Source organism: Callospermophilus lateralis, unplaced genomic scaffold (genome assembly GCF_048772815.1).
Source record: "Callospermophilus lateralis isolate mCalLat2 unplaced genomic scaffold, mCalLat2.hap1 Scaffold_113, whole genome shotgun sequence".
Lineage (NCBI taxonomy): Eukaryota > Metazoa > Chordata > Mammalia > Rodentia > Sciuridae > Callospermophilus > Callospermophilus lateralis.
This window is the reverse complement of record NW_027511570.1, coordinates 4177783-4201026: the sequence shown is the minus strand read 5'-3', so window position 1 is coordinate 4201026 and position 23244 is coordinate 4177783. Positions and strand designations below refer to the sequence as shown.

Genomic DNA, 23244 nt, shown 5'->3' with positions numbered 1-23244 from the left:
TTATTTATTAAAAAATCTGTGTTTTCTGTATCAGCCACTATGGAAGGCTGAGGGTTTAATTGTGAACAAGATAGATATGGGTCCTTCTCTAGTGATATATACACTAAAGAAGATTTTTAATTTTTTTCTACTGTAAAAGTAATGTAGGATCCTGTAAAAAAATTAAAAAACAAAGAAACATATAAAGTATCATGAGAAAATTATTTGTAATCCCAGGCACCAATAAAAATGATGGAAAAACATGGCAGACACACGGTTAGCATGAACACCACGTTGATCTGCAGATTAAAATAGTCAATAAGGAAAATGCCTGATCAAAATATCTTAAAATCAATTAATTTATAGTCTTGGTATTCATTGTTATTAATATACTAATTACTTTATTAATTAAGTCCTTTATTACTTCATTAATTTAACTGGTCTTCCTAAGTACCTAATCGGTATAGACTGTGTCTCAGCTGAGGTCAGCCATCTTGGACATAGGCACCCAGAACAACTCTTACGAATATTGTCATGGCATATCTCATCATGGGCAACCCTGTATTCTTTTTCTTTTGTTCTCCATTTATCTTCTCCTTTCCCAACCCTTCTTCAAGATTTCTGGGCTGTCTGATCATCCACAGATGTTGCTGGGAAACCCCCTGAACAGCACTGTCTGAAACCTTTGGAAAACAGGCATTGAAGTTCTGCCTGCATGCCTTCCCTGGAGTCCTATAAGCAGGCTGCAGAGAGCCTAACCCACCATCCCACTCAGGCATGCCATACCTTGTATTGGGCCCTAAAAATTCAGAGAGCTTTGAACTGGTTTTGCTGTTAAAGGAAGCTTGGATTTACTTGTGCATTACAGTTTTCATAATGTGTGTGTGTGTGTGTGTGTGTGTGTGTGTGTGTGTGTGTGTGTGTGTTTGAGCATACATGCATTTGCTTAAATGTAATATGGCAGTATATCTGTATGGTTGGTTTCTTCCAGAGTTGCTTCTTGACAAACAAGAAGTAAAAGGGAGAGAGAGAGGGATGCATGCATGCATGCATGCATTTGTGCATGGAGGAATGGAGGTAGACAGACTGCTGTCACAAGGAGAGCTGCTATCACAAGCATTGTAAGTATCTTGCCATAAGTTGTTGGATACTCAGCATTAGGCAAAACAAGAATTGGACTATACAGGAGTTGGTTGCTTCCCAGTACCTCCCACATCTTTTTCCCACAAGAAAAGGGAATATTTTTTACCTGACCATATCTTTGGTCTCATCGTGAAAATAACTTGCAAATTCTTCAAAGGGAAAGGTCACCTCCTTGGTAGGGTCATTCCTTACCAACTAATCTAAACCAGCCTTTTGTCACTTCCACACACCCCAATGTGTATCATCTTGCTTTAATTTATTCTTCTTGTTCACCATTGTCTAAAATTATCTCTCTCATTTTACCTGATGGCAGTCCATGGTAGATCTTACCATGACCCCTATCTCCTGCTACCACTGCCCATGGGAATTTATAAGCTCCAAAAGATGACTAGTAAGTGTGGGGTGGGGGGAGCATCGCTGCAGATGGAACCCAGGGTCTCGTACATGTTAGGTAAGTACTTTACCACTGAGCCACACTCCCATCCTGAGGAGTGTCTTGGCCAAAATAGTTATGTGTGATGGGAACAGAAAAGCACTTAATAAATTTTTGATCAATTAATAAAAAAGGCAAAAAACACCAATATTATTTCCCAAAGGTCCATTCTCCCAGGAAGCATACCAAAGATTGTAACTCCCCCAAATGGTTTGCAAATATGAGCAGGTAAAGAAGCATGTAGATATACTCTGAATGGCATGCCATAAGAAATGTTAAAGGAAATTACAGGTACAGGTGTTCAATAATTATTTGTCAGTATTTGCTTGACACTTCTATGCCAAGTCATTTAAAAAAATATGGAGATAAAAGAACAAACACATTTCTGTCCCTTTTCCTGATCAATTCACAAGGTTATAGAAGATAGTACTATTTCTTTAGCTCTTTACAATATTTAAAAAAATCCTAAAAAATTTTCTTATTTGAAAATACAATCATGTAGCCAACTTGGGGTGATTTGTGGGGCTTCCATCCTGTTTATCTTGGAGATGCTGCTAGAGAATAGTCCCATCTTTGGGATGATTTTGGTATTTGTATGCTGCAGGTGCCAGAAATGGGTTTTGGATTACGGATGTTTTATGCCAGGGATGCAGCATCCTCCCCTCAATTCAGACACAATGGCAGATGAGAAGAGCACACTGAGAATCTCCAAGAGATACATTGAAATGGGATGGGGCATGTCAAGAACACTAACCATTCTGTGAATGGTGACAGCGTGTGCTCACATAGACCCCCTTCATGCTCCATTTCACTTAAACTTTGATAAAGAACATCAACTCTAGCAAGTATACTGCGATGGATGGTGACCCAAATGTCCAATTAATATATTCATGCTCCCATGTCAGATCATGGGACCTCATTAGACAGCTTTTCATTCTGGTTAATGAGCTCTGCTCGGCTGGGAGAGTTAGCCGCTGAGGTGTCCCTGAACCCAGGGATTTGTTAGACACTAAGGTGGGCTTCCTGGTGGGCTGTGTTTTCAGAAACTTGAGCTCCATTGCATAAAAAGGGCCAAGAGAAACATGACAGAAATACAGCCTCTGGTTCTTCCTATCCCCACTCTCTCAAGCAGTACTGAGTACAGACAGCCGATCAATAAATATTCTCTTAAAACTTAGAAACCTATCAACACTGAGTCAGTTGGGCTGTGGATGTAGCTCAGTGGTTGAGTGTTTCCTTTGCATGAGCCAAGCCCTGGGTTCAATCCCCAATACTGCAAAAAGCAAAACCACATTGAGTTAATTAGGAAAATAGAGAAAAAGAAAACCATTACTTCTAATTTTGCTCCTTTAATAGAGCCATTTGGGTATGAAATACATCTCTAGTATAAAGTTTTTCAAGTGAATTAACATCCCCCTCTCTAAGGAGAGAAAAGTTAATCAATGACATTGACCCTGGCATTGGGAATGAACCCAACATCATGGGCAAAATTAAAGGCAAGGAGAAAAGCCTCATCCATCTCTGCCTACAGGGCTTTGATTGCAGACCCAGAAAACAGCATGAGCTTTTGCCTTTTTGAATGAAGAGTCTCAATACCTTAACCAAGGCGACATGGACTTGTAAAACAGGCAAGAGAAAATGAGAACACAACTACATACTTCACTAAATATATTTCCTGGTCATAGCAAGGAGATGCAGCAAGCAGTGCCCAGAGGCTTGGAGTCTGCAGGCCCATGCCAGCCCTTGCACCTGACCAGTCCCTTTATCTTACTTCTCATGCCAAGATGGATCAAGCAGTCCCCACGTTGGCTGGGCATGGAGCTCCTGTTTATCCCCATGTGGTTGCGTTCATTAGGATAGCCTTAAGCATTCCAGGCATGGGCCACATACTGTCTAGCCTCCATTGGACTTTCCCCCTTTTGATCAAATTCTTTTTGGGTCCCCTATCCATGCAACAGAGAGGAGTAAATGTTCTACAGCTTTCTTCTCATTGTTTTGAGTGTCTCCCCATAGTTGTAGTAACCTATATTGTAGTTGTAATAACCTATATTGGCAGAATTCATCAACTTTACATACTCTGTTTTTACTACCAACTCTGTATTTTTTCCTTTCCCCTAAATGCTAGATTTTCTCTCTGAATTCTCATGCAGATCCTTCAAGGTCCTTCAATAACGGGTGGGTGGCACAGCCTGATTCCAGCCCCTGATGCAACTCCACAATGACTGCAATGTCCCTTAAAATTTCATGCAGATTTTATATTCTACTACCATAGATGATATCACTTTAGAGCTAAATTAGCATCCCCTTCTCACCTTTAAGGAAAACTGACACTTCATGAAGATGTGTCATGTTTACCTCGAAGCTTCACCTTTTCCTTTAATGCAGCTTCAAACTTTCAGGTGGAACAGAAGGCTCAGTTTGAGAAGTCAGACTTCTGATTGTTGGCATTGAAATATTTGACATTTATGGAAATGATCCTTCTCAAAAGAACCTGAAGACTCATAGTACATAGAATTGTTTGATTTTTCTGGGGCTTGAATTAGATGTGTGAGCACGAATTTCTGGGCTAGGGGTTGGAAGAGTTGCATAGGTGGGGAGCCATCCAGCATCTACACCTTCATTTAACTTTCTTATTCTCTAGTTGTGTAGTTGTGTCAACTGTTGGTAAGTGACATTCAAGAAGGTGGATGGTCAATCATGAACTCTGTTAGCTTCCTCTCAATCCCATATATAATAAATATTCTCAGCGAAACCATTTGGCTTCTACCCCACTATTAGATCAATGACTTTCCCTTTACACTGAATGAATCACCCTTCGTGAGTTGGCCCCTGCCGACCTCTCTGACTGTATTCCCTGGCATTCACCCTTCCGATCACTGGACTTTAGCCACCTTGGCCTCCTCAATGTCCTTGGAACAGGACAGGATGCTCCTGCATTCCTGGCTTTGCACTGGCTGCCCCTTCTGCTAATGGCTTCATGCATCACTTTGATCAGGGCTCCTAAATGCACCTACTTGGTTAAAAAAAAATTCCTATCACTTTTTAACCTTTTCTTTTACTTTGCTTTCTTTTTGAGCACTTACAGCATTCTGCGTTCATAGTAAGTATTTAATATTTATGAGTTAACACCTTCTCTCTGCTGTAGAGACACCTTCTCTCTGCTGTAGAGACACTCAGTGAGCGCCTGCTATATGATAGAAGCTACATAAATCCCCACAGATGGTGACACTGAACTGCTGTCATCCAACCATGCTGCCACAGGCCACACAGAGATGGTGCACGTAGAACCAACCTGAAGCATTGAAGCAATACGTGTCATAGTGGGAGGTGTTGGAGGTAAGGATGTACACTCCTGTGTTGTTTGCTGCACAGATGGCATTGGGATGGATCCGGGGAATCACCACGTGGCCTTGTATGAACCCGTACCTGCCACAGAAAAGCAAGAGGTTACTGACCTGCATGGCTGCGGTGGGAATTTCATAATATCCCATCAAATGACATTTAATGCAGTGTAGCATTTCTTTCAATTCAACCCTAGGGATGTTAGAGGTTTCAAGAACTGAGTTTTGTGAAATCCCATAATAACATCACAGGAGAGTAAAAGAGATCAACCAGACTAACAAAAACAAAGTTATCTTATTTACAGATCCATGAACAGCCTTTACTTTTTCTTTTTCTGTTTTCTTTCTTTCTTTTTTTTTTTTTGGTACCAGGGATTGAACCCAGGGATGCTTTACCACTGAGCCACATCCCCAGCCCTTCTATAAATTTTATTTAAAGACAGGGTCTCACTGAGTTGCTTAGGGCCTTGCTAAGTTGCTGACACTGGCTTTGAACTCACAATCCTTCTTCCTCAGCCTCCTGAGCCTCTGAGATTACAGGCATGTGTACCATCCCCAGCTATTTTTTCTTTCCAAATAAATAAAATTCATAAAAGAAAAAAAAACAGTAGTTCCAAACAAAACTTGTAGTCAACCATGTCAAGTTGGTTGGAACAAGCAGAAAGAAACTGAGTCACAGAAAAGTGATGAGAGATTCACTCTGGCACTCAATGACCATTATATTTTCCAGAAAAGACCTAAAAAGACTACTCCTATGATACAGGAAGGGTTGGCTCTTCATTTCAGGGCACAGATTTCATATCTGCCTTATTTCCTCTCCACCACTCTTCTTTCCCAGCTTGACCTTATCCTGAGAGTCCCTCACTTCACACTCCATTATTCTGAACATAAACCCTTGTTCATATGCCAGTTGCATAGCATGTTTGGTCTCCTGAGGATCCTGTGCACAATTCCATTGCCAGTGGAAATAAATTGACAATCATTAAAATGAGAGAAAGAGCAATTAAGGAAGTAGGTAGCAATGGCTCATTTAGTTAGAGAACATTTCAGACATAGCAAAGGGGTGTGGGAGGGGATGTTTAACCCTTCTCCCTCTTCCAAGGTGTCTCTGGAAGCATGTTATGTGTCACTGGAGGCCCTTTCATTACAGCATGCAGTGCCCAGCCTCTTCTAGCAACATGCTAGTGGCTACATACTCATGACAGAAGTTTTGTTTTTTTTTCCCAAATAGAAAATGACTCAAAAAATGAGAACATGCCATTTTCAAGGGAGGGGATGATGGCAGCGGGAGGGCAGAGAGGGAGAAGCTAAATCCAGCAGGTTTCTGAAAATGCAGCGCTGACTAAAAAAGGCTCTGTGCAGAGCCTTTAATCTTTCCTGCCAGGGGCAACAGCACAGAGTGCATGGCCCTGCAAGATCCATGGAAATGTGTGTGAGTTGGAAGTTTCTAAGCACACAGAGCTCATTACATCTATGTTGCAACGATAGCTCGCATGACTAATTCCTCCTCTGAACCAAGAGACTGATTTTCCCAAAGTTTTCTTAGCTGGCGAGGGGGAGTGTCACAATTAAATGTTAATAGGTTTTCATGTATCTGAGTGTTGCTACTGATCAGGGCGGGGCAAGTGAAAGAAGAGTAGCTGCTGAGGTTTTATTCTCACCCGTGAGACTCTGCTATCTATCCTGTGGCAGGTGTCTGATTCAGAGCTATCTGAGTGAAATTATGGAAAGGAGTTTTTCAACACTTAATACCAGTGATGGGTGAAATGATCTATTTCTTTGGCTTGTTTTTACTTTTTTCTTTTTGCTAAATAATACTCCTTGGTGAACCTACCTCCCCACCTTACATTACCACATCATGTCACATTGACAAGGAAGTACAACGCTAATGTTCTAGAACACACACACTTGCTTTGTAAATAATTACTGATATTATCTCATATCATGTTGTCTGTGATTTTTTTTTTGGTACTGGGGATTGAACTCAGTGGTGCTTAACAACTGAGTCACATCCCCAGCCCCTTTTGTATTTTATTTAGAGACAGGGTCTCACTAAATTGATTAAGTTGCTGATGCTGACTTTGAACTTGCAATCCTCCTTCTTCAGCCTCCTGAGCTGCTGGGATTACAGGCATGTACCACCATGCCTGGCTATCTGTGATTTTTATGTGGTGCACTACATACAACCTGAGGATATTAAAATTGATGTGTGTGTGTGTGTGTGAGAGAGAGAGAGAGAGAGAGAGAGAGAGAGAGAGAGAGAGAAAGAGAAAGAGAGAGAGAGAGAGATGCACAAGGAGGAAAGAAATGTTCAGCAAATCAGTACAGCATGCTTAACTTCCCTCTTCCCCTCAGGAAAGCTTGATCACTAAAATCTTGTCCTGGACTCAGACTAAGCAGACCAAATCCTGACTCCTGTGCAAGCTGTGTGATTCAGGAAAAGCTGAGGAATTTACCTAAGCCTCAGTTCTTTATTCATAAAGCAGGGTAGTAAAATCAATCCACAGCATGGTTTAAAGACTAAGTGGAAGATGCAGCTAAGGGGCCAGAAGGGCTCTCAGCACCTCAGCACTCCCTGATGGCCCTGACAACAAGATCTCCTCTTGGTTTCAGCATATGAGACCACCTCTCCATCTCTCAAAAGACTTGTCTGTATTTCACAGTCAAAGTGCAACTTACTAAATCCACTTTCTTAGCCTAGTGGCCTAGTCAAGGCCAAATTTAAACAATTAACCTTGGGTATCCAATAAATTGATTTGCTAATGGGTCTTCTTTCATCTCAGTTTCCATAGGTACAGGAGAAATCTTCCTCCCTCTGCTTTTTTTACATTCTCCAGACTTAGCTCTATATAGACACAGAGATGTCAAATACATCTGCTCTTTGTTTCAGAGTGTTACTGCTTGAGAGTACTTTTTTCCCTGATGCAAATGTTCTGCATATAATTTGTGTCATTCAATACAACAACCACTTGCCGTTTGTGGCTAGTTGAGCATTTGAAATGTAGCCAGAGTCACTCAAGTTTTCATTATTTTTAATTTTAATTAATATAAGTAGAAATCAGCACATGTGGTTAATGGCTACCATATGAGAACCATCATAGACTAAAGATTTTCCCCTTCCATTTTAGGAAAACAATCTCAGCTACGTCTCATGAGGTGAATGCATGACTGTACCCAAGGGCAGGGGACAGCAGCATTAAACTTACACTTAGTAGTTTTCATAAAAAGTCCTGCAGCTTGACTTTGCAAAAGCAGCCTGTGTGTGTGTGTGTGTGTGTGTGTGTGTGTGTGTGTGTGTGTGTGCATTGAAGGGAAAGGAGACCCACTTTTCCAGAACCACAAGTTAGAGTGGAAACTTCAGAGGGTTTACTAACACTACTCTGACCTCTTGTAGTGAAATTAAACCAAAACCAGGCACTCCGCTGTGGTTGTCACCATGGCTTGCTCTTTGTGTGCAACCTTGCCATAATAGTTTTAAAAATAAGGCCCCTGGCCATTGTGATTACCTTAGAACAAATGAACAAACTGATTTGAGGAAAGCTCTACCGAGCACTGGGGTCCCTGAGGCATATAATGATGTATCTTAATGGAACACATGCTAAACTATTTCATGGCTATTTATTGACTTTTTCAAACCAAAGCAACATAAACACACACACACACACACACACACACACACACACACACACGTTTGCAAAACATGCTTTGGGCCAAGTCTGCAGGGCCAAGACTCAACCAGGCACATATTTATTTTAAACACTGTTATTTGGTGTACGTTTTCTTGTGGTTACGACAATGATATTGCACGCTTCTTCAAAGCCAGGAGAGCGCTGTGGAAGCACATTACCCAAGAGGATTCCAACCAACATGACCCTTCACGTCTTCCTCAGGCCTCCCTCTCTATGACTCACAAAAGTGTCTTAAGCTGACTTGAAATTCCAGTTGTCAGGCTGGTTTCACATGGACTTGGCCAAATTAATAGGGGCTGACTGGTTAGGTAATAATCCATTCAGCTGCCAGGGAGGAGCCTTCAGTTCTAAGTCCGGTCCCCTGGACCCAGACCACTGGCTTTCCCAGTGGTGGGTGCTGGTCCCTTACCTGCAGATCTCAAATCCCTTGGCTAGAGCCTGTTGCATCTGGGCCATGGTGGACAGGGTACTGTTGAAAGCCTTGCAGATGTCAGGCGCCTCTGTCAGAGAGATGCTGTAGAGAACGTTTTTCTCCACATGGAATACACCTGCGTAGCGTCAGGTTATATTCAGATCTGTAGGATGAAACAGAAACGTCAGCTCTTTTGCAGACAGACTTTGCATCATTTTAGGGAAGACTCAGGAAATATTCAAATAAACAACTCTACTGATCAGAGCCTTCAAGATTCACTCAGGCACATCAAAGGAACATTCCATAAGCTCAAATTTGAGATGAGACATGGTAAATAAAGCACATCATGCTTACGGTCCCCATGGGTTACTACACAAAAGAATTGTTTTTTTTTTTGTTTGTTTTTGTTTTTTTTAAGCATCTGATTTAAAGTAACACAAACTCATGGAAACCTTACAAAATTGAGGAAAATAATGAAGAAAAACAAGAGTACCACTGAGAAAGCCAGAGTCTTTTGCTGAATGTTCCTCCAGTTTGTTTACTGAATACACACCCCACATGGAACACCTATGCATATGTATATGTACACACATAGGGCTGCATAGTGGAAATAGTACTAGATACACAGTCCTATATTTGGGAATCTTGCTTCACCTTAACCTTCACAGCATTATTCCACACTCGAGTGTGATTGCCTCCTCACCCATAACCTCCAATACCTTCTGGCTGTACCCAGAACAAAGGTCCTCATCATGGCAAGACCAAAGCCCTCTGGCTCCTGTCTCCTTCTCCAGCCTCAACATGGTTTGCTCTGCTCTAAGCAAAAAGCTTTCCATCAATTCCCTCAGGTACTTTGGCTCCTTAGAACACACACCTGCTTTTCCTCTGCCCGGAATGTTCCATCCTCAGTGATTCACATGGGTGGCTCATGTTCATCATTCAGAATTTCAACTTTATGACCCCTTCCTTTGGAGTCCTTCCCTTATCACTCTTACCAGCCCCCAGCTTCTCCCTGTACTTCTGCCGGCTTTTGGGGTCTGCGTAAGAACATGCTCATCCATTTGGATATTTGGCTCTTTGTCTGCCTGAAGTGACAGTCTAAAAAGCAAAGGCCTTTCACTTGTTTTCACTCTAGCATCTATAACAGTGCCCAACAGAGAGCAGATGCTCCTCAGCTATCTGTCAAATGAATGAACGACTCCTTGAAATTTCCTCAAAAACACATTTTTAATATAGCGACAGATCCATGTCCTGCTATTTGTTCCCAAGAATTAATGGCATTGAAAACGAAGCTGGGTAAATGACAATTTAACACGAAGAATTCTGTGAGTTTTTGTAGACATTACTCTGAAATCTCAGGAGCTAGAAATCATCCTGGTTCTGCATGATTCTGTGTGTAACAATCTCAAAAGACTTCAAAGGCCTTAATTGAAAACTCATTACTCTTTTGGAAGTCTATTATCCCCAGTCTGCACGTGAGTAAACTCCGCCCAGATAAATGAAGTCATTGGAATTGGCCTGGTGAGGTTCCATTCCTTCTGAGTGCTTCCTTGAGACTCAGGGCCTGTGGTTCTCTAGGAAACAATGGACAAAAGCCCAGGTGCCACATGGGGCAGCATTCTGTTAGTTAAGACACAGAATGACAAGGTTGGCTTCAAGCCAGACTCCAGGTTTTTCCCTTGGGCAAGTCCAAAGAAAGTTGGGAAAATTCTACTTATTTATCAATAAGAAAATTGAGGTTCAGAGAAATGAGTTGCCTAACAAAATAAATATTTCCATCTAGAATCATAGGCTTCTCCTGAATCCCAGTTTCTTTATCCTGCCTTTCTGAGCTGACAGCTGTGGGAGAGATCTTTCACAGTAGTGTCCCTAGGTACCCAGTCCCTTTGGGGCTGTGTTGCCTCAACTTCAGCAGAACTCCAAGAGGTGAGTTTTATGTATTATTTACAGGTGAAGAAACCAAAGCTCAGAAAAATTGAACAGCTTACCCAAAATCACCCAGCTACTAAATGTTAGAGTTAGAAAACAATCCCAGGTGTGTTTAGCACCAAAGGCATGCTTTGGACTGCTTTGTGGGGGTCCTTTTATGTCACTAGACCAGCTATAGGAAAGGGAGAGGCACATGTGAATGGTTGCTTCATGATGAGAAGGATAGGGTCATTCTTATGGAGTGCACAGGTGACAACCAACAGCTCTCCCCTGCTAGAGCCTAAAGGAGGTTCCAAACTCTAGAAATCAGGGTTCAGCAAATGAAAAACGGGAGAACTATTAAAATTCTACATTATCTTCCCTTATTCTGAAAATAGTAAAAGAAATAAGAAGTGGCACTTGAAAAGACATAAGCCAACGTCAACTGTGTTTTCTTTTGTTTGTGTCATTAGGAAGTGGGTGCTTAAAGGAAAAAACATCAGGGCTGGGGTTGTGGCTCAGTGGTAGAGCACTCACCTAGCAGGTACGAGACCCTGAGTTCGATCCTTAGCACCACATAAAAAAATAAATGAATAAATAAAATAAAGATATTGTGTCCAACTACAACTAAAAAATAAATACTTTAAAAAAAATCAGAATCCACTAAATACAAAATATGCTCTTGTGCAGAGTGTTCCTTATCAGGTCTGATGGGTCCTCCCAGACCACTCCTGCAACACTTGGCTCATGAGGCAATGAGAATGAGGAGGAAGGAAATGCACAGGCCCTTTTGAAATACTATTTGTTTTTACTGACATTTTCACCTTGAGTCTCAGTTGGCCAATCTCACAAAGGGAACCTGTCACTCTGTAACCTTTCCGGGGCCTTTCCTTGTCCAGCATGCAAACGAAAAACAAAACATCCCAATCAGCTTTTGGAGGGGAGGCTGCCAGGTGAGGCCTCCCTCAGATGCCAGGAGAGACAAACTACCTGCTCCTGGCCCAGGTGGCTGCTGTCACTCCCAGGTTAAAAATAAAGTCTGAGGCTAGACAGTGGTTTGGAGCCAAATGGCAATTTCTTGCTTATCAAAATCAATTCTAGCTTGCCACCTGGCAGACAGAAGATATGAATGTAAGAGAAATCAATGCAGGCTGAGATTTTTGAGTAAAATCCCTTGAGTTGCATGTGCAGCACCCAATGTAACTTTATAGACAGTACCGTCATGCATTGGGCGAGCATGCTGATATGCGTGTGAGTATGTAGGCTTGTGGCAGCCCAGACAGGATGAAACAGAGAACCTCAACCTTCAATTCTGCAAGACTATGAGGCTTAAACAGGGCCTGATACATTGTAGGTATCCATAGAGAGCTACTGAATGGAGGAAGAAATTCTTGGTAAAGTAAAAATCCCACAGCTTGCATTTATATTAACTCACCAGAAGTTTCCACTCCTAACTCTGATGGCATTCAAACGTTTAGGAATTGTAAAAATGAAGTCAACTGTCATGAACATTCACAGTCCCTTTCCTGTAAGTCCCTCTTGCCTTAAAAAGGGCCCAAGCCTTCGGGGCTGTGTATCACCCAAGCCCTGACAATTTATGAAGATGTTCCAACAGGCTTCTTTAACACTTATGAAAACCCAAATTATCACCCTAAAGGATGTTCACAATACCAACAGCAATAATCATAACTAATACTTATTATTCACTTATTACATACATACTAGGCACTTTTCTGAGCATTTTACAAGTACTAATTCATTTTATCCTTAAACAACCCTATGAGGTGGTCGATATTTTCATCATCACTTTTCAGATACAGAAACTAAGGCTCAGAGCAGGGAAGCTATTTTTAAAAAAAAGAAAGAAAAAAACCCTTAAGTTCACAGAGGTAATAAGAGTGGAGCCAAGACCAAATCTAACCAGCCTGACCTCCAGGTGCCCACAAACTTTGCCACTGCTCAGTCCTCTAACCTTGAGCTAGGCCATTTTTTTTAACTTCTAACCTCATCAAGGCATAGCTGACAATGGTCCCAAGACTTAAGTAGCATTAAAGTAAGGGTAACATTTGAGCCTCATGGACCACAGAACATCTCTGCATAGGCTGGCAGTGTCCACGGCAATGGTGCTGGCCATGCTGCCAACACGGCAGGAAGGACTCCTGAGATATTTTCATGTGTCTTCTGGGAAACCAAGAGTGGATTCAGAATCCACTCTGACTCAAGAAGTGAATGTTAAGTGGCTGATTGCATCTCTCCAACAAGCCTCTGCAACTGGAAATAAAGTTAGGTGTTCCTGGAGCTTTAAGAGTGAAGACACCATCTTTTCTTTCCTTTATGAGCTGGCTGTTCTGACTTGGAGCAATGTTTCGGAATGACAGTTTAAAGGACCTTGCATTTAGAACCTACAGGTAACTCTAGGCCTGGATTCCTGGAGTGTCAGCTATGTGGGTGGCACATGTCAACTTTTCTGACCTGAGCTTCTTCAGCTGTCCACTCCCCAGGCAATGAGAGTGGAGGACTCCGGGCAATGTGCCTTCTCCCTCGGAGTCATTCTGGCTTATTGGCATTTATAGGGTAACTGGGTCCATATGCTTGTTTCTGGCATGGACCAATAATTCACTTCTTACACTTAATATAAACCAGACATCACATTTTTTTGGTACTGCATTATAATAGTGTTATTCTTTCCATTAAGTTTTATGAAACTGAGGTATTTGTGGGCCGACAGAATGGTGAATTTATAGAACACAAGGCCTGGAAAGAACTTTAGAGATCCATTAGAATCCAGCCCTCTCATTTTAAACACAGAAAAATAGTGGTAAAGTTGGGTTAAAAAAGATTTTCTGAACATCACATAATGAATCATACTCAGAACTAAAATAGCACAATCATTTCTATTCTTTGGGTAATTTCTTTTATTTTTAGTTGTAAATGAACACAATATCTTTATTTTGTTTATTTATTTTTTTTTTTATGTGGTGCTGAGGATCAAACCCAGGGCCTCACATGTGCAAGGCAAGCACTCTACCACTGAGCCCAAACCACAGCCCCTTGGGGTACTTTCTATGTACTAGACACATAGCTTTAGAAATGATGAACAAAATATTTTTCTTGAAGCTTAACTTTGCGCCTGCCTGAGCTCATACTGCTTCCATGTAGGAGAGAGAGGAATAAACTGAAGTCTGTCTTGTTTTATAACCCTAACACCTCCATGCACCCTCCCACAAGGCCCGGCCTCTTCCTTTGGGCTATGTGGTTATATGGAGGTGATCCTTGGTTTGGAAGATTTTTAAATCATGGATTGAAAGAACCAACACTTTTTATATTTTCCTTTTAACGTAGTGACCAAAAAGCCAACATACTCTCTCTGAGCATATTGAGAATATGATTATGAGAGTCAGAGTTCATAATACATGAAACCAGATTAAAAAATAAAAACTGAGGCATATAAGGAGCCAGACTTAAAGGAAACGAATGAGCTCTAAACTTCCCCTATATTGCCTGATATGTCAAACCTCAAGAAGGATCCACTAAAACCTGAGACAGTGCTGAGAAAAGATATTTCAAGATTCAAGAGTCATTACAAGAGGCATTAGAAAAAATATTTTTCCCCTGTAGAACATGAAAAAGAATTAGACCAAACCTATAAAAATCACAAATGGTAAATGATGGGGATTGCTTTCCTATTCAAATCTAGAAATGTTATTCATTCAACCATCTAAGTATTTATTTAGCACTTACTACAATTGGGGGGATATGCCAACAGCTGGGAGCTCTAGTTGTACAAAAATGTACCCGAGGCAAGGGCTTTCCCCTAAGGGACTTTAGAGTCATTACACAGCTAAGATACATCCTTAGAACCTCTTTTTAACTGAAGGCATACCACAGAGTCTTTATAAATTATCAGGGGGAAAAACTGGAAGATCATAAAGGAAAGTGAAAGTTACTTAAGTTGCCTAAAGGGATGAACCTGACCTCTAAGGCTGACATATGAAAACAGCTAGTACCAGCACAGAGGATCCAGTGCAAAGGCAGTCTCCTGGGCAAGAGATTTCTTCTTCAAACTCTTGTCTGCATCTGTATGTTCGGGGCTCCTGTCCTCCCTCCAAGGTGTGGAGCCTGCAGCTCCCTAGTGGCTACAGGGCTGGTCTTCTGAAGGCTGCCAGATGGGTGCTCAGGCCTGCTGGACTCTGGGTTTTGAACTGGGAACGTTCAGCATTGGCAACATTTGTGGCTGACATATAGGAGACACTCGTTTAATTCTTTCATAGTTTACAAAGTGTGGGACGAGAGGTATGGGTGAAAACAACACTCTAGGTCAGAGGCTGCATGGAACTGTTCATTAGTCCCTGGCACCTTAATTTGCATAGTGTGAACACCTGTGAAGAGGCATTACGGTCATCACCCATGTCTTCAAGGAGATGAAGTACAACAAGGTGCTGCTTAACTCTCTGACTGGTGCATGGGTCCTCCCAGAAGGCACAAAGACCCGCTTGAGTGCACCCAAACCCAAACCAATGGGGAACCTTGGACACTTCCCTGTTCCCAGGCTAACTGCCTGGACTCTGTCTTGCAAACTAAATCATATGTCCCCAAGGGGCTTTGCCTCCTGCCTTCCTGGGTGGATTGTTTTTCATCCAGGGGTATGCGGAGAAAATTCACTTGCTCCATGATGTGACTGATGTTCACCTACTGGGCCAAACTTGGCTTGGGCTGAGTTCTTTGTGCCCTGGATGCGGGAACCCTGACTCCTGACAGCTCCCTCCCTACAGTTGTAAGTGATAGAAGACCTTCGAACCTGGGGCTTTTAAACAGGCCAACATTTTGCTGCTATTCAGTTGGTTCATTTCCATTTTGCCCACTCTTGAGTCATGGTCCTAGTTGATGGAGAAATACCAATCAAGAGCCTTCACTTTTCATCCTGCTGAGAAATACTGATGTAAGAGTGAACTCAATTCACCATCTTCTCCAGTCCTACACCCTCCCCAACATCCCATCATTAAAGGAGTGTAGAACTTCCATGCAGGGATTGGAATGAATGAGCCACTCATCGTATGAATGGGAAGAGTTTTAATGATGACTTCTCCCCCCTTCATTTTTGCAATTTCAATTCTCTCCTCTGACATTGTGTTTGAAAAGGAAAAGCAAAACCAGCTCTGTGGGCATTATGATCCCACACACAACCAGATTCCCAAATAGTTTTTGGAAACAACCAGAATACTCCCAGGTAAAATCATCTAGGTTTGGGGGATGCCCTGAAATCTTAATATACCAGGAAAATTATCATCATTTTGACCGAGAGCATGAACTCTGTAGCCAGACCTGCTGGGTCTGAATCCCAGCTCCATCAAATCCCAATTGTGTGACCTTGGCCCAGTTATTTAAATTCCCCGTGCTCAGTTTCCTCATATGTATAAGAAGAATTACAACAGCATCACCTTCATGAGGCTGGTGTGTAGTGAGTTAGCATACAGGAAGCAACTGGTATGTGCTAGCACATCGTCAGCACCCCGTGTTTGCTATTATTACCAACGATGATGATGGTATCTCAGAAACATAGAACCAAACACAAAAAAAGCAAGTGCAGAAGACACAAGAACTCTAAAACAACAACATGAAATTTCAGCCTCCACCAGAAAAGACTTGCTGTGACACCATAGTAAATGCTCAAAATGACTGGTGATGAGCACACCCACCACACATACCAAAGTCTTGCAATTAACTTTTACTCTCAAAAGGTCGAGACCCTACTGAGGTCTGAATTAGAACAACATATATTCCATGTTTGTATAATTATGTCAAAATGGACTCTACTGCCATGCAGAACTAAAAAGAACCAATAGAAAACATTTTTAGTTAAAAAAGAAAGAAAGAAAGAAAAATTTTAAAAAGGTGAAGACCCAAGGCAGGTTTTAGGGATCTGAGTTTTGCAAAGCAGTTGGTGACTCAGCCCCTCCACACCCACCTGAGACCCATCTGCCCACACTTGCCCTTATGAAGGACACTTACTTCAGGAGGACACACCCAGGCTGCCAGTGCACCCCAAACTCGGGGAGATCTGGTTCCATGAGTTTCTGTCCCCTGTAATACCCATGCACTCATTTTGTGCCTTAATTCCCGTCTGAGTCTCATGGGGCAGGGGACCCACGGGAAGGCAGGACTTGGCCCAGTTGTGGACAACTTCCCACTTGGCAAACTGGGAAGAGGAGGTCAGTGTGGCTCTCTGTCAGAGGTCAGGCTTCCCTGCACATGGGCATCTTTCCTGCAGCACCATCATGTTGGAAGGCAGCTTGATAATTCTCTCTCTCCCAGAGAGCCCCACAGGAGACAGCCAGAAGCTTCTGTGAAGCCCTCCAGCTTCTCTCTCAGCCACCACCACCTTTCAGAAGCAGGCGTGGGGGTTAGGTTGGCCTCTCACCTGTGGATTCCACCCTCAACATGGAGGCTCCCAAATGGCCAGACCTCCACACTGGGCACTGCTGGGGAGTGTTATATTTTGAGGCTTCAGTTTGGGATTGGTGTCATCCTCTCCCTTTCCCTTCTTGGTCTAACCATCTATACAACCCTGCCCTCCCCGGCCACAGCAAGCAGCCACAAAAGCCACAAGCAGATGAGTGAGCTCTCTGCTCGGGCTGACCAAACATGAGCCCTGTGGCAGGCAGTTGCCCCTCAGCCCTGCCCAGAGCCAAGCCAGCCAGTGCCCCCGATGGCACGTACATTCAGCACATGAATGCACTGGCCTCTTAAGCAGACCAGCCAGCCAGCTAGCATTCCTATGGAGAAGTAGGTCTATATTCTAGAACTTCAACTCAGTTCAACAAATAGTTTCTGGTCACAAAGGGGTACCAGCTCTAGGGTCTGGAACTCCAAAAAAATGAAGGAGATATGATCCCTGATATCAGGGGGCTCCACAGAGCTGTAGAAGACAGATAAGAGAAATACCCCTTCTATTCCTCTTGGCAGATGGGGCTGGCTTCTCAGACCCAGTTTGGGGGAGTGTTTTAAGAAAAAATTTCATCTGCTCCATGAGTGGAGAGTAGGGTTTAAATTTCAAATGGGAGGAACCAGTTCTCCCTAAAGAACACCTGTGTCCTCTTTCAAGCGGAGACACAACGGAAATTGAGTCATTGGCATCTCACTTTGCAAACCCCCAGAATTTCTCTCTGGGGTCCAAAAGATCCCCTTTGAAAACGACACTGTGGGACGCAGCCTCCGCCACCTGCTTCAGCTCCTTCTTTCACAAGAATCACTTCCCTTTCAGGGTCTGGGTGGAGTTGACTAAAACAGAGGTGTTGGGGAAACAACCACAGCTAATCTCTCCCTCAGCCCCTGGCTGGGCTGCTGGGGAGGCCTCGCTCGCCTCCTGCAACCTCCTGACCATCAGCAGACTCCAGGCTGATTCACCATCTCTTGGGTGGCCCCATGTCACCTGGCATTCCACACTAGTTTTGGCTCAAAATCCTTGACTTTTGCAGAGAACCATGTCAGCCCAAGGGGGAACCAAGACTTCCCCTTACCAGGGGCAGGTATAACCTGCTAATGAGCCTGTGACCAAGGGCCCCTGCAGGTTGCTGCATAAGAAGCGCCTGCAAGGTCAGTGTGAGAGCATCTTCAGGGTCTCTTTCTCAATTTCAGGAGAGGCCTTTGCCCTGACTTTTCTCTTAGGGAGCAACCTCTCCATTTTTTCCAAGTTTGCAAATGAGAGCATGTCTAGAAGGGCAGCTGGACTCTGATAAGGGAATCGACTGACTTATTTTAGCAACAACTAAGAAGACTGACATATCTGACAGCTGCAGCCAGGCCTGCAGAATGATGAGTCAGGACAGGGCAGGGCAGGGCAGGGTATTCAAGAATCCACAACCAGCCCGAGGGTGGAGGGCAAAGCCATTCATGCCAGGCTGTGCTGGCCTCGGAAGACAGGAGGATGGGAGGATCACACACAGTTCCCAAAGTTCTCCAAAGGCAAGTAATGAATGGACGGAGCAGAGGCCCTGAGGTTCAACCTGGGGGGGATTTGAGACTACGGGGAAAACATAACTCTACCACTGTATCCTTGGGCAAGTCAAATTAGGATATGTTAGAATGTACTCCAGGATGGGTGAAGTTGGAGCCTCAAATTCTTTATCAAGAAAATAGAGTGAAGAACACACTCATGCATAGGGCTGCTGTGAGGCTTATGTAAGGACTCATGGCAACCCCCAGCTCAATGTTTAGCATAGAATTGGTGCTTAGTGAGTGCTATTTTCCTAGAAACTTAGGACCCTGCTTTGCATAGAACCATCTGGTACAATAGCAAAGTGCCAGATTTTAAAACCGGCATCCACAGATGTCTCAGGAGGCAACAGAAGCCCCAGGACAAGGTGGAATTGTTCTTGAGCATGAACTTGCTTTACCATAATGTATGTGTGTGTGTGTCTGTGTGTGTGTGTGTGTGTGTGTGTGTGTGTGTGTATCATGGACTATATTATATACATATATTATAGAATAGGAACATATATATTCATTCCTATTTTATTGGTGCATTATGATCATACATAATAATGGATTCAATTCTTTGTTACATATTTGTACATGTACATGTTGTGGCCATAAAATTTGGTCACTATTCTCCCTTAGTGTTTCCCTCCTCCTCCACCAGCTTCCCTTCATATTATCATTCTTTATGAAGCTCAAACAGAACTACTGTGGGGGCAAACTCCAGACTTGGGATGAGTGGTAAGACAGTATTTAAAGTGTTAAACAAGCGTTCGGCAGGGTTGGGGCAGCCTCCTACAGACCTCCAAGATAGAGGTATTTTAGAGACCAAATGTATGAAAGGTATCCTGCCCTAATCAGTCTCAGAGGGCAAGTGACTAGTCCCTCTCTTTCATGGTCTACTTCCTCCTTGGGAAAAAGAAGGGATTTTTTATGTGAGAGTGTGTGTGTGTGTGTGTGTGTGTGTGTGTTATGTATGTGTTTCCCTAAATGATGCTTAGAGTCCCCCGCTCTGAGTTTATGGCAATGAATCAGGGAATATTTCTTGAATGAATGGAAGGGGATGTGTCATAAACTAGGAATTTCATGTGGTGCAGCATCCCCTCCCACGTGGGAAAATTTGGAAAAAAATAGACCCTTCTCCTGCGGCTGCAGCCTCCAACACACGTACTCACACCAAGCGTGTTCAGGATGCCCCGTGTGTGCCAGGGGAATCACTGAATTAATCAGTGCTAACCCCCGAGGGGATGCAGCTCTGCTTCCTGGTTTCCTTTCATGGGAACACAGCCAAAGCCCTGGCTCCCAGAGATGGAGGCATCTCTAAGCCCCAGTGGGAGCAGAAAGGTACCGGCCATCCCCAGGCAGAAGGGTTCTCAGAGGCGCCCCTCTTTCTCAAAACCAGGGGTACAGTTCCCTAGCACTGACCTTTCACCACAGAGGAAGGCGATGGGTGTACAGAGGACTCCTCCGCCTCTAAGGCCACATTCTTCTCCCCACACCTCATTCAAGGTACCTGTTCTCCAACTCTGAGTTTCTAGGTTCAAAGGTGCTTAAAGGAGCTTTGACTATTGCTATGCTTTCTGATTTCTGATACAGAGTTTGGACCTTTCTTTCCTCTGCTCAAAGCCTTGCCCCTTTCCATTTTCATGGTCTTCCAGAGTCTTCCACACCCAAGAATGGGCCATGGCGGTGCCTTTCCATTCCTCTCCCTTCCTTCTTCTTCCGCCTCTGCCTACCCAGCCCTGGGTCTGCCGTTAAGTCCTGTCTCCTTTTCAAGTCTCAGTTCCTTTTAAACAACTTCACAAGCACATGGAAGTCAGGACCCAGGTGCTCACTGCAGCTGGCACTTCTCGTGCCTTCTGTGAATGATGCACCCAAAGAGACCAGGAAACCCGAGGCAGGAGTGAGCCTGCTGGTCTCTGGGAGAACCCCAAGGGTCAAGAGTATTTGAGGATGGGGGCCCTTTAGAAGGAGACAGGCTAAGAAGAATCAAGATACTCAGAGACAAAGCAGAAGACACCACTGGTGGGTAACATGCCAGCAACCTTCCCTGGAAGCCTCAGGGAAGCTCCCCGGCCTCTGTTCTCTAAGGCTGGGCCCAGGGCTCCTGCCAGTTCCCCTCCAATAAGAGCATTTCTGCCTTTCAAAGGCCCCTTGGAGCTCCAGTTCCCTGTGGCCTCTGGTCTAGTCCTGCCCCAAATCCTATCCAACTTCGCCCATCCTGGAGTACATTCTAACATATTCTAAGCCTAGGCTTCAGAACTCAATGAACCTGAGTTCATATTCAGTACCACCTGTGGCTGTGTAACCTCAGCAAGTCATCTAACCTCTCTGAGCCTCTGTTTTCCTCCTATTGCAAGGGTAAAATGAGATAACATATGTAAAGGATTTAACACAGTGAAAGTATACAACAGTGACTAGTGCTATCACAGCGCTATTATTGTTGTTATTGTTGTTATCATTATTTGCATTGCTTCTGTTCCAGGAATCAAAATTCTAGTTCCCACAGGTTGGGTTGTCTTTTGCTTTCCAGGTATTCCTAAGAACTGGGTTTAATAAGTATTTGCTGAGTAGAATTAACTGTAGGCTGAGCTGTCTCTGTGACCCAGCTGGCACTACTTGAAAGAAAAATTAATTTTGCTAGTGATAAGCAAATCCGTCATGTAAAAATTATCTTTTCATATATAGACAAAGAGAGGGAACACTTGGAGTTGAGCCATGCTGGAATACCTCACAGCCCCTCCCCTGTACAGTCACCCAAAGCCCCCAACCTCCTCTGGATGGGACACTGGAACCTTAGCTTCTGGGTCCCTGATGTTACCCTGATATCCAAGCTCCCTCCAGCTCCAAGGCTACCAGGCAGCCCTATCAGTGTTTGGATTTTCCCTGACTGATTGGCAGAACCAGGAGGTCGCAGCTGGTCCAGTCATTGCCTCTCCTATACAGTCTCCCTGCTGCTGCCCAGCTGCCGGGGCTGGTCCCTCATAGACATCCAGACCTGGCCTCAGAGCTGGTTCAAGTTTCCACAAGAGTTATGGTGGTCAGTGACTGGAGGGGCAATAAGGGCTTGGGAAACCAGATTCAGTGGGGGAGCCACCCTTACTTTCTCAGTTGTCTTTCTGGAAAGCTCATTGCCAAGGGCTCTCAGGCTTCTAAGTGCGTGGCCACCTTACCCAGGCACCTACCCCTCCTGTCCCAGTGCCAGTACCTGCCTCAGCTCCTCTTGCCCGTGCCCTGCCTAGCTCTGCCCTGTCAACCACAGACTGCGGGGCTCAGAGAGCCCTTGGGCGCAGGAGCCTGCTAGTCCAGACACCAGCAAAGCATCCAGGAGTACAGTTAACTTGCGGCCATGTGCTCCAGCCCTAAGGACCTCACCCAAAACTGCGCGCGGGCAGCCTGCCCAGCGAAGCCTCCTCTCTCTTTCCCGGTTCTTCTCAACACAAGGATGCTTCCCACCAGCAGAGTCTACTGGCATTTCAGCGCCAATCCCAGCCCTGCTTTCCAGAATCCAACCCAAGTCGCTCACCTTCCGCTGGACTACAGTCCCCCAGGGCCACTCTGCGGAGCTCCCGCGGCGCCGTCCTGGGTTCCCACTCCGCTCGCCCCGATTGCCGCGGTCACTCACCGATCTGCAACTGCGCCAGGCTCAGCTGCACGAGGCAGAGTCCCCAGGCTGCGCGCCACCAGAGGTTGTCCATGGTGTGTGTGCGCGAACCGCGAGAGCAAGCAAGTGGAGCTGGGGGGTCCCGGGGCGCGGGGTGGGGTGTGGGCCGAGGACGCGGCGACAAGGGCGGACCGAACCTGTCAGAGGCTGGGGGCCGCTGGGCAATGAGGCCGCCTCGGAAGTTGGCTGCAGTTTTTATTCCAGGGTTGAGAGAGTGACCTAAGAGGGAGGGAGCGAGTGAAGGACACACCCAAGCGAGGGGCTGTGACTAAGCAGCCAGCAGCGGTTTAAAGACGTACCAGCCCTCCTCAGCCCTGGCCCTCCGCCCCCGCCAGGTTCTTAATGGAAGTTGTAAATACGAGCTGCCGGGAAGGGACCGTGTCAGCGCCTGGAGGCGCCCACCCGCCGGACGCAACGCCGGGTTCTCCCGCCAGTTCGCCCCCCGCAGGAGGATGACTGAGTCCTAAAACCTCTCCGCTGAGTTGTGCCTCTGGCCTCTCCTTTCCCGCTAAATTTCTCTGAGTCAGGCTGGGAAGGGTTCTCTGGTTTTCCCCGGCGAACGGCTGGAGATCCTGGGAGAGAAGCTGGGGCAATGGCGAAATCCTGCCCAGATGGCGCTTCCAGGGCCATAGTGGAGAGTGAGGGGTGGAGAGCTTGTGGGAGCGCTCGTCCTTCTTCACCTAAGAGAGTAGTGAAGTCCG

The 23244-nt window shown here is 44.6% G+C and overlaps 1 protein-coding gene across 1 annotated transcript in view; it reads right to left on the bottom strand.

The window, feature by feature from the left end:
* The window catches only part of LOC143386117 (CD44 antigen-like), a 61416-nt gene extending 38839 nt beyond the window's left edge, over window positions 1-22577 (bottom strand). The window contains 3 exon segments of the mRNA XM_076841429.2: window positions 4848-4981; window positions 8995-9160; window positions 22505-22577. Coding sequence (XP_076697544.2) covers window positions 4848-4981; window positions 8995-9160; window positions 22505-22577 — 373 coding nt within the window.
* Window positions 22578-23244: the final 667 nt, after the last annotated feature.